The 12,474-nt window shown below is 42.0% G+C and overlaps 1 protein-coding gene across 2 annotated transcripts; it reads left to right on the top strand.

The window, feature by feature from the left end:
- The first annotated feature begins 6,339 nt into the window (after nt 1–6,339).
- On the top strand, nt 6,340–12,133 carry tlx1 (T cell leukemia homeobox 1). Of its 2 annotated transcripts, none has more exons than XM_012852071.3 (3): nt 6,340–6,970; nt 8,244–8,481; nt 10,501–12,133. In XM_012852071.3, exons 1-3 carry the CDS (start codon nt 6,520–6,522, stop codon nt 10,709–10,711), a joined length of 900 nt encoding a protein of 299 aa, XP_012707525.2. In that variant the 5' UTR covers nt 6,340–6,519; the 3' UTR covers nt 10,712–12,133. The 2 variants fall into 2 exon arrangements, with proteins under 2 accessions (XP_012707525.2, XP_021166009.2); XM_021310334.2 differs by having other exon boundaries at nt 8,280–8,481.
- The last annotated feature ends 341 nt before the right edge of the window (nt 12,134–12,474 follow it).

A 12,474-nucleotide genomic window follows, 5' to 3' on the forward strand; every position in this document is an offset into this window, starting at 1 on the left:
TGGAAAATCAGAACTTTTACAGCTGGACGCGGGGCGTCAACTGATCAGAGAGACTCCGCTATGTGACGTAGTGGGGGATTTTCCAACAGGAAAAATATTTTTACATCGGATCACTGATAAATGTTAACTTCGAGCCTCCTGAATGATGCCCACTAATCTGAGATAGATGGACAGATCCTCTTCAGCTGAAATGGGTCGCCTGTACCTGGTGTCCTGGCTAGAGATGGGGGCACCGATGCGGGTCAGCAGGCTGTCAACTGGGCTCGGGTGAGACGTAAATAGCGCTGAAAGCAGCCCTCGTCAGCACACAGCTCCTGCAGTAGGTGGTGAAACTCTCAAAACGCCTCTGAATTATCTGGTGAATTCATACACAGAGCATATTATATTATTCAGTAAATAAAGCCAAGCCACTTTCGATTTCATTCATAATTTTACGAAGAGTCCGGCAGAGGGAAATAACAGGGCAGCTCCTCCCAACGGGAGCCACTTTACCAGATGTGCCATCACAGCAATGAGGCTCTAGACAGTGCATCTGTCTGACTTTTGTGTGCACAAGCAACCAAGTTGAGGTGTTGGATGCCTCTTTGATGCTGAAAATGTGTTTGGTATGAATGCAGAAACATTTAAGGCAGCTGAATGCCTGCCTTTCTGACACTGCAATGAAGCTCATCTCCTTCATCTGTTTCAAACTTTTTATAAGCTCTTCTCAGGCCTCATCCACACAGACACAGGATTAGGTGTATCCACAAAGCTATTTTGTCATTTAGGCTGTGCATCCACACAGATCAGGCATTTTGGGAGATCATACACAATAACTTTTGAAACTGGGTCCCAGAGGGGAAAATTTTAAAAACACATGTTTTGTGTTTCTATGTGCACATGTGAGCCATGTCTTTTCATGTGCCTTGCTCTTACAAATGACTATAAAGATGGCCAGTGTTGCATTCCTGCTAAGGCAAATGTTGGGTTTTTTACAGCTTTCTTGACTCTTGCTTTCTAACAAGCTCACTCTACATGGAGTGTCCCCTGCCAACCCACATAAAGATAACATTTCACAAGCATAAATGTTTGTGTCTGATCCCCCGTCATGTAGCTGAGTGTACTTTACATGACTTGTCTACACTTGCAGAGTATTTTTTGCAGGTTTCTGCAGTAGTGTCACAGCGCCACCAATGGGCCCGGCATACCTACCACAGCATTTTCAGTGGCGCTGTGTCCTCTTGCGTGGACACACATTTTTTTCTCAAATGACAATGACCATGTTCATCTTTGTGTGGACTGGGCCTGAAACATAAAGACAGTGCCAGATTAATGAAAGCCTTAACAAGTTGATGTCCAGCATTTCTTCATGCCAGATTACCAATCTCAACCATGATTACGTTTCATCGATTCTCCTATGTTGCCTAACCCTTGTTGGACATCTACACTGCCTTCTAGGCAAGGCAAGGCAAGTTTATTTGTATAGCACATTTCAGTACAGAGACAATGCAAAGTGCTTTACATGATTAAAATATAGGGGGATAACAGAATAAAAGCAAGTAGGAATAAAATGTAGAAACAAAATAGAACATGGGAAAATAGAAACTAAAAGCAAACATTAAAAACAGTTGGACTACAAAGCTGAACTAATGATGTTTCAGTAAAACCGTTTAACTAGAACAGTCGAAGGCAATCCTAAACAAATGTCTTTTTAATCTTGGTTTAAAAGAACTCAGGCTCTAAGCACTTCTACAGTTTTCTGGAAGTTTGTTCCAAATAAGTGGAGCATAGGAATTAAATGCTGCTTCTCCTTGTTTAGTTCTGGTTCTAGTTATGCAGAGCAGGCTGGAGCCAGATGACCTGAGTGGTCTGGAGGGTTGATACACTGATAACAAGCCTGTGATGTATTTAGGTGCTCAGCCATTCAGGGATTTATAGACTAACAGAAGGATTTTAAAGTCTATTCTCTGAGATACAAGGAGCCAGTGTAAGGACTTTAGAACTGGGGTGATGTGCTTTACTTTCTTAGTCTTAGTGAGGACACAGGCAGCATCGTTCTGGATCAGCTGCAGCTGTCTGATCCACTTTTTGGGCAGACGGGTAAAAAACTTCTGGTTTCTGGACCGCCACATGGACTATTAACACAACCATGAAGCTTGCTAAACCCATCTAAACTGTTTAACCTGTCCAGCCTTCACATGCATAACCCAAACCTGGACTCTGACACTGCACTCCTATCCATTACCCTCTGCTGTGACCAGCCTGCACTCTTCAGAGCCAGGATATTTAGCGTACTCCTGTCAGGATTCTGTTGGCGGCGCTGCCTGCACGGCCTGTTCAATACTCTTTTTCCCTCACAAGTGACTGTGAGTGGTGGGCGTGGTGCACATCTGCAGCTCGTTTTGGCAGCTCTGGCTTGGAGCTTAAAAGCAGGTTGCAGTCAGCTGAAGGACGCCAGAGTGTTAAACCGTTGTGGTACACTTAGTGGCCACTGTCTCTCGACAGTTTCTCATCCCAGCGCTTCTTATGTTCCTGGTTCCCTGTGCTAACCTTTGTCTCCTGTTTTTTCGTAGTTCACTTTGTGCCTTAGATTACTCACCGGTCGCTTCCCTGAGAGCTGAAGACAGATTCCTGAATCCCCACCGCTTAGATTTTGCTCTGGCATTCCCCTCAAGCTGGACAAGAGTTTCCCTTCCCTGGATTCACGCTGGTTCCTTCGGCTGCTGTCTGTTCCCTGCTACCTGCTGTGGTGCTGCTCGGGCTCCCCACCTCACCTGGCGGTAAGCAGAGCTACACACAGCTTATTAATCTTGCCTTCATCTTGCCTTCATTAATCTGTTCCTTTCTTCTCCCGCAGTGTTTAAATCCCGCAGTGTCTCGATCACTGTCAGCTGCTCTCTCAGAGAGCACAATATTCGTGTACCTTTGAGCCTTAAATAAACATCTTTAACTGCTCGTTGTTTCCTGACTGTGTTCTGCATGTGGGCCAAACACCTAAAATCCATGACAGCTCCAGCAGAGGTTTCCCGCCTGCACCACGTTACAGGTTATATTATAAATAAACCTTTTATAGAGCAACACCGTGTCTGGCTTGACTATCAGGTTTTCTGCCTGTTAGTTCATGACATTAAAGGCAAAATAAACTTAGTAAATGCAAATTTCTGAATTTGAAAAAAGTAATAAAAAACATCTGTCCGATCATTCTGGCATTAGGCAAATAAAAAACATGTCTGTAACCCTAACTGGCCAAATCAGAAATTGCTAAGTCTGATTTAAGGTCATACAGGGAGGAACAACATTTAAAATGGATTTGTACTTTTTTACCATTGTTGCCAAGTCCGCTTATTATAAGCGACTTTGGGCTTCTTTTTTTCTAAAGTCAAGCTTGTAAATTCAGTGAGTCAAGTGTTGAGGTTTTTTGGGCTTGTTTCTGAAAGTAAGGTTGGTTATTTGGGCTTCTAAACAAGTGACAATAAACACGTTAGAGACCAGCTTGCACTGCCGCGCTACAAACACTGTGAGTATAACCACCTGAAATATCCCTCCGCTTCTCCGCATTCACACACTCATACCATAGACAAATATATACTAGACGCCTCATTGCGTCCTGGAGCGCATCCTGCAGTTTTGCCCATATTTTATGCAGTTTACGGCTGCAATAACTGGCAATAACTGCTGAAAATAGATGACGTGGTGCAGATCACCATTTGGAGCAGAGACTGGCTCTGGAGACAAGTTTTTACACGCTGATAACATTGCAGAAAGCCAACCCATGAACCAAATTTAATGCTTATTTATTTGTTGTCTGTGTATTTGACAAACTAAGGCTGGATCACATTGCCAAATGAAGTACCCTGGAGTTACAGTGTAGTGTGTCAGCACATTCAAGGAGCTCTGCAAAACAGTTGTTTCAGGGGTAATTTTTTTATATTTTTTACATGCTGTTTATATCCACGTGCACTCACACAGTTTTTTTTATCCTGGAAAAAGGTTTAAAATTTACAGGTCATTCGTATCTTACTCTTTCCTTGCAAATGGGTCAGAAGCTTAAAAAATGTGTGTATGCATAGTACACAAAAAATATGAAGCAATTATTGTTGTTGGTGTGTACATAAAGCTCAGGATTAGATGTGTGTGTGAGAGAGAGTGGTAAAAAAAAATAAAATGAACAACTTGCGTCTTTATTAAAATGTAAAATGTATTCATTTATTAATACGTAATACCATGTGTAGCTTTGGTTAAGAGCCAAAAAAAAGTATTTCGGCATGAAAACACGTTGTGAAAACATTGCTTAGTTGTGATGAATGATTTCGCTTCCTTGGCACAAAAGCGTGTTGTGGGTGGCCTGTTGCACCTCTTTGGGCTAGCTTTTATAGAACTGGATGCTTGTTTGTCTCACAAACACTGTTTCTTTCCATATGGAAATATCTGGTTTCAGTTGTGCTACTTTATGCAGGGGTTAAATCACAATCAGGGAGAATTAAAGGGCAACACCTCAATTGTTCTGTAGTGTCAAAATTGAAGGTGAGCTTCTGAAGCTTGTGGTACTTTCAGCTTCATGAGCTACTTAAGCGGCCATGAAATCAATAGCTACTTGTCTCAATTTGAAGTGAGGAGCTGAGTTCTTTTTTTTCTTCTTCCCAAAGCCCAGAAGGACATTTGAGCAGCTAAAATAAAAACAGTCACTAGATAATTGTATTTGAGAAGATGCCACCACCAGTGTGTCTCTGAGCATGTCAGTCCTGATGTTCCAGGATCAAGTGATCCTGCAGATCTGCTTTCACAATCAGCCCAAAGCTTTCAGAGCTGATGACGGATGAATAAGCAAACTCTGGGGCTCAACGGAATCAAACATGTTATGGAAAAAAAATAATGATTTTGTTTTAGATTCACCAAATAAAACAGATTCTTCTTAAAATGAATGTTATTGATTATGCAGCAGATAGACAGTAAACACCAGCTGATTGTCTCCAAATACTGCCTGCATTACTGCATGATTGCATTTCATCTCCCTCCAGTCCCTCATGATCACGTATTTGTCTACGTCTGAACCGAGTGCTGCGCGTCCGTGCGCGGATTGGCTGACAGCGTCATTAAAATTTCATGGGAGCCAGGCGACCAATGAGAGCACTTCAGAGCATATCAAATATTAATATGTAAGTACCCCGCGTTAAGTAATTAAGTCCCAGCGGCGTTTGTAGGGAGCGAAAATCAATGAGCCCCTCGGTTTAATTTTTCACTTAATTGCTTAGGTTTTTAGAGGGCCACACGGCCCGCTGCGCGTTATTTATGACCAAGCGTTCATTATAGCTGCAGCCATTTGGTCGCAGGATGGAAATCTCATTTGATATAAACAAGCTACACAAACAACAGCTATCTGCCGCATTCCTCAACAGGCTTGAAATCCCAGCCTTTACAGCCATTCACCCTGAACTAATCCGTTGGTTCCAATTCGGGAGAAAAGACACCAGAACAAAGCAAACCCACGTTTGCAGCCGTGTCATCCCTCTGAACATGAATTAATAATAGCGTCAGATCCGCAGCATTAAGAGCCGCTCATTTTTCATCTGCGCACCTTGGACCATTTTAGCCCATTAGGCCCTTTTATTGTGAAGGTACATGAAATCATATAAAATTGCTCCAAATGGTAGATTTTTAAACACACTATTTTACTGTAGCTTTACTGTTTGTTCAGTTGTTCGTATTTCTTCACCCATTGGGTTTATCAGCCTTCTGGGATAATTAGTTGTCCTTTCGGCTTCATAAAATGTTTATGCCAATCAAACTTTTTTCTTTCTTTCTTTCTTTCTTTCTTTCTTTCTTTCTTTCTTTCTTTCTTTCTTTCTTTCTTTCCTTTATGCACTTTATTCAACTTTTTATCAATTTGTCCGTGTGATATTGGGACCGACAGAAAGGTAAATATTCAGCCAATGTTGCCTTTTTCCAAATCCGTTGGAATGTAACTATTTCTTAGTGAAATCAGTATAGATTTTTTTTTTAAAAAGAAAGAAAAAAAAGCTGACCCATTACTCTTCCGTATTTATCAGAGGGCTGGGAGGCCTGAACATGGTGGGAATGCGAAGAAAAGGGGTTAAAAAAGAAACTTGGCAAGCTGAATGCCAACCCGACGAACTGAGGAAAAAAAGATTAAATGTAAATGAAAAAGGCTTGAAAAGTCACTTCGAACGAAAGAAAAATGTCAGACTATGACGGGAGGCGTTATTTACTAAAACTAATAGTGTTTAAAATGTCTTCTGTGTGTGTGTATGGGGGGGGGGGGGGGCGGTAATAGCTTGTGTGTTCAATTAAGGCTGTGAGCAGCTCCCTCTGACTTTGCAGGCCCTGCAGAGTGGGATGTTAATATTGCGCTCTCTCCTTGGCAGCTTGATTGATGAGCCGCACAGCGCAGGGTGGGCAGGCCACGGAGCGCACACAGAAAGACGCGCTCGGCGCTCCCCGCCGCCAGATAACGAGCGGCAGGTCCAGCAGAAGAAGCACGAAGGAGCCGAGGGAGCGCCGCGTGGAGGAGCATCGAGCGCCATGGATCACATCGGGATCCTGGGGGCGCACCTGCAGCAGCACGCTCACGTGGAGCCCATCAACTTCGGCATCGATCAGATCCTCAGCAACGTGGAACAGAGCTGCATGCTGGGCGCGAGGATGCACGAGCCGGACTACGGACTCCCGGCCTACGGCAACAACGTTGGAGGCGCGGGAGGCTTCGCGTGCGGCGGCGGCGGATACAACGGAGCCGCCGGCGGCTCGTGTGGAGTGGCATCGCTCGGTGGAGCTTATCACATGAACATGAGCGTGAACATGAACGGGACTAACATGAACTCTGCCGGGGTCATCCGCGTCCCCGCGCACCGGCCTCTCAGCGGAGGGAGCTCCGCGGGGCCGCCAGCCGCGAGCGGCGGTGTCGGCAACCTGAACACGCTCACCTTCCCGTGGATGGAGAGCAACCGGCGCTACACCAAAGACAGGTTCACAGGTATTATTATTATTATTATTATTATTATTATTATTATTATTATTATTATTATTATTATTATTATTATTATTATTATTATTATTATTGTTGTTGTTATTAATAATAATTTATTGTTCATTTATTCTTCTTCTTATTATTATTATTATTATTATTATTATTATTATTATTATTATTATTATTATTATTATTATTATCAGTAGTAGTACTTCAGGATGAATAAAGACAAGTCGCTGCAATAGCAGGCCGTCGTTCAACTTATTTTTAATTAGGAAAATTAAAATAATTGCAAGAGTTACTTTTAAAACACAAATGAGGAACATATTTTTTTATTAGTATTATGATATTATGATTCGACGATCTCACACTTTCATTTGTTTAAAAATATGTTCGCGCTATACAGTCCGCTATTATAGAAATGTTTACAGATGGGATTTTTTTAAGGTTATTTTTCAGATGACATGTAGTCGCTGTGCTTTCTTGGAGCTGCTGCTTCTGGGATCTTCTCTGTCCTGCTCCGTCTGCAGAGCCGCCTTTAGTTCCCAGCTGCTTGTAGGGCCGCAAAAACCCGAGAAAACGTCTGAGCCGGAACGGCCTTGGAGGGGATGACATCACTGGCTAATCTGAAATGAAATAAAAAAAAAAATACAGAAAAGTGTCCAAATCCCACCCAAAACACGGAGAATTTTTTTGGAAAGAAATAGGCCAATTTGGAGGAATTTGTGCAACACAGCGATGGACCAGCCTGTTGGCACAGGAGAAATAAAGGGGACGGAATCATTCCTAAACATGGGCTAGATTTTTATCAATATTAATACATGAAATAATTCAATAATTGAAATTTTACAATTTGAAGATACAAACAAATGAAACGTCAGCTAATTAAAAAATCCCACTCAGCTAAATAAAAAAAAAACACAGAAGAACCATTGGAATTAAATGTAAACTTTAAAAGTATGCCAATTAAGGCATAATAAATTCTTTTTAATCAATAAATTCTCCCTGTTGATGTTTCGTTGATCTCCTGGTTTCTAATCCTACTGCACAGGTACCTAAATTCTCCTCCACGCGCTTAGCTGGGATTAGGAACTAAACTGAAGAATCTGCCACTAAACGTCACTTTTCTAGCTTTGATGAATGGCTGAAGTTGAGCGCCTCCAGCATGTCTCTGTTTGTCCTGTCCAGCTCCTGCCGTGTCCGCTGCTGCTGCTCTCCGCTCACCCTGTCTTCACCCTCTCTCCATGCCCCGCTCTCCTGTCCATCCCGCCCTGTGCAGTCTCCCTCTCACCCCTCACTGTCACACGCCGTGTAGGTCACCCGTACCAGAACCGCACTCCGCCGAAGAAGAAGAAGCCCAGGACGTCGTTCAGCCGGCTGCAGATCTGCGAGCTGGAGAAGCGCTTCCACCGCCAGAAGTACCTGGCGTCGGCGGAGCGCGCCTCGCTGGCCAAGGCGCTCAAGATGACCGACGCTCAGGTCAAGACCTGGTTCCAGAACAGACGCACCAAGTGGAGGTGACTGCTCTTCCTCTCTTCTCTAAGATTTGCTCCAAACTCAAGCCCTTTTGAGGTTGCCGCATTCGGAGGCCATAAGACGGGTTAATGCTTTCCAAGCACATGGAACACAGTCTGGAGCGACTCTTATCTCCCCAGAACCGCCCCAGATAACCAGGACCCTGTAAACCAGGTGAAGCCTTTCCGGGGATGAGCTCAGATCAGAACCCAGCCTTTGTTTTCACACATTGGGCCAGAGTTTCCGTTTGGGCCCAGTCTCGGGATTTTCGGCCAGACGTCAAGATGCTTTCATCCCATTTCCTTTTTTAAAAAGGAAAAAAGCTATAAGGACAAAGAGTAACGTCCTGTTTTCAGTACCGAATGGTGCTGTTTACCGCTTCGGGCTGCGTTATTTCGTACCTGCCTAGCGGATGTTTCGTACAGGCTTTTACGGTCGATTATAAGCCTAATTTTAAATATTTGTATACAAATTTCTTTATTCATAATGTATTATAATATTAGCCTGTATAATAATATATTTTCTGCTGTAAGGACCTGGGGTCGTGTGGCTCTAATAAATGCAGCAGGAGGGGTTCCGATTATTTCAAAGGAAATAATCGGAATCATTTTCTAAAAAATTTACAAAATAGGGATCGGAAGCTAAACACGTGGGAGTAGTAGCCTAAATTACAAAAGTTTCGGAGAATAATCTAGGATTAAATGAAAAGTGATTTTTGCGCCATTTACGTGTATTAACAAGCCTTTAATTGATTTATTATTTTTAAAGTATGTCCTGCCGTTAGTTTAACATTAGAATTAGTGGAAAATAAATAATATCAGCTACAGGAGCTAATGCCATATCCTGAATGTAGACACAATAATTAAAATTTATAATAAATAAGCACATTAACACGTAGCAATTTTAATTGAATACATCATCTTACATACTTCCCCCTCTTCAAATGAAACGTCTTCATTTTAAAGTAAAATAGTAGGAAAAAATGCATTAGTGTTATTAAACAACACACTACAGTGCACTGATATGGTTTAGTTGAGAAATGAAAATAGGAAGAAATGAAATGGGAACGCTTAGGTGCAAAACTGAGTATTAATTTGTGAAGAGGGGAACTGAGCAGAGCATGTATGTTTAATTCTCTCACTATATTAAAAATTATAATTATTATAAATACTATGGGTATTCGTTTCAAACTCTTACTAACTTACCTTGGTTACATTATTTTGGTTCGGATCCTTATTAGGTCAGGTCAGCTCGGGGTCTATTCAAGCCAATGTTACAACATTTTCTCTCCACAAATAATCAATGACACTTTCAAGAGAAATAAGCTAACATGCAAAGATTTGATTTTACTATGGCAAGTGGTTCATTTGCAGAACTGGCAATATTTTTGTTCCATTCAGAAATAATAAAATGTATTCCTTACGGAATAGGAAAAAATATTTCCTTAAACAATGTTTTAATAATAATAGAAAGTTGCTTTTGTAAACTGTAAAAATGACTACTGTGATAGATACATTTTAAATTGTTTTAATTCTGAGTTTTCTTGGTTTTGTAATTATTATTTCCAAAGACAAAGCAGAGTTGTCTCTCAGCTCCAGTAGCTCCAAACGTCTGGACTGATCTTTGAGCAGAGTGGACAGTTCAGACCCGATCATTTATGTTTTCTAATACATTTCCAAATCATCATGTAATATATAGCAAAAACAAACAAACAAACAAACTTTATTTATTTGGAAGAGTCAAAATAACAAATCAACACAGAGTGTACATTTTAGCATCTGTTTTCTGCCTAACATTTTATTGCAACAGCTTGCAGGTTATGAACAGACCCAATATATTAAAGTTGCTGTCAATATTAACCCCACTTCTAAAGAACTAGTTAGCCGATCCCTCCTTTCTTCCTTTGCTCTGGGTTTTCCAGCGGTCCAGGTATCATCAGTGTTAAATCCCCCTCCGGTCTGTGGGCCCTGGCTTCCCACAGCGGTCTGCTCTCCCTCAGACTCTTTGCGCTCTCCTTGCAGGCGGCAGACGGCAGAGGAGCGTGAAGCGGAGCGGCAGCAGGCCAACCGGATTCTTATGCAGCTGCAGCAGGAGGCCTTCCAGAAAACCATCAACCAGCCGGTAGCCCCCGACCCACTGTGCCTGCAGAACAGCTCCCTGTATGCCCTGCAGAACCTCCAGCCCTGGAGTGAGAACACAGCAAAGATCAGCAGCGTGTCAGCCTGCGAGTAGACCTCAAAAGCTCTTGGTCCCAGCTGGGTTCTCCGTCAGGATCAAGTGACAGCTGCCGCTCAGAGGAGCCGACTGATGCCGGCTGCAGAGGTCCAGGTGTCGGACGCTGTTTCATGGCCTTGCTCTTTCTATCCCACAGACACCGGTGCTGTTGCTGATGGGCTCTCACAGCACTAGTCCCATCAAATGGGGCCAACCCAGTGACGTGTATTATTGTTATTAATATTATTTACCTCTGAGGGACTTTTAAAAAACATATTTTTATAAAAGTTTATATGTCTGGCTGAAGAGGACTTTGTCCCTGGGTACCATGAGTATTTATCAGCCTTGTTAATGGACTTTTTTAGTCGACCACAGAATAACAAAGCACTTGTTTGAACAATCTTTGAAAAAGAAAGTTATGAAATTAGATGAGCAGTCCAAGGAGATTTTCAGTCTAAACGAATGATGTGGTTCATTTACCAGCTCAGTCAAAACTCCAGCCTGGAAATGCTGTCACATTCACCCGAAACATGTCCCTCCGTGTCACCCTGTAGCTCAAGACTCTTAGCAATATAAACTGTGACCACAGTAACTTTCTCAGCATGTTTTAAAGTCAAGCCCTGCAGCAGCATCTTCACCAGCAGAGGCTGGATGGTTTCATGTGAGCCACTGATTTAATAACATGCAATCTGCCAGAAGCAGGAAAACAGGAGCCCACTGCAGCCTCCCGCAGCAGCCATGTTGGAGTTAGAGGTAGATGGATGTTTGAGTTCCCAGTCCAGAAAATCAGATGAAACCTCCACCAAAGTCAGCATTTTGACCTTGAAAATTGGAGCCCATCAAACCTGACCTTAAAATCCAACATTGCTGCTGTGTGTACAACATGGTGAGAGATCCAGAATGAAACTTTTTATTTGTACTTTTTATAGTTGCTAGCTCATCAAATTACTCACCATACCGGTATTGTAAAGCCCTAATTGTATGTTACTGCACTGGTTCATTTGAGTAAAAGCTTAGAATTTATTATCATAAGTAGCTAATAGCAGTTCTCTTGGTCACCGGCCTGAACAATTAGCAAATCCAACTGATTTTCTGACCTTTAGCTGGAACACAGTTACACTAGATGTGACCTCATTCCCCAATTTGAGTTTTAACTTCCAAGGTAACTGGAACGCCATCAGGAAATCTTAGACTTTCAATATCAACTTCAGGGGACATTCCAGTCGATTTTTCCAGATTAGATCATGGAAACTCCGGCTTCCCAAAACAAACAAAACATGTCATAGAAAGTAAAAAAAAAAATGTAAATGGTGAAAATGTAGCAAATTCCACTCTGGCTAAAAAATACATTCAAATGCAGGTTACCACCATCACTTAAAATTGTTTCTTTGCTTACCCTTCTGCTGTGTGTGTGTGTGTGTGTGTGTGTGTGCGTGTGCGTGTGTGTGGGGGGGGGGGGTGGCCTTTCATCTGCATCATTTGTTGGACACTTATTTACATACAGTGCCGTCAAAAAGTACCCCCCGCCCCCTGCAGAGTTTCTGTTTTTGCTTTTTTTCTCACATCTTAATGTTTCAGGTCATCAAAGAACATTTAATATCAGAAGTGCAGTTTTTGAAGTAATGACGTTGAAATCGATCCAAACCAGGCATGTGAAAAACAGAAAAAAATTAATGATCCAGTTGTTCAATCATGACTGAACTATATATATATATATATATATATATATATATATATATATATATATATATATATATATATATATATATATATATATATAC

This window comes from Fundulus heteroclitus, unplaced genomic scaffold (genome assembly GCF_011125445.2).
Source record: "Fundulus heteroclitus isolate FHET01 unplaced genomic scaffold, MU-UCD_Fhet_4.1 scaffold_37, whole genome shotgun sequence".
In the NCBI taxonomy this organism is placed as follows: Eukaryota; Metazoa; Chordata; class Actinopteri; order Cyprinodontiformes; family Fundulidae; genus Fundulus; species Fundulus heteroclitus.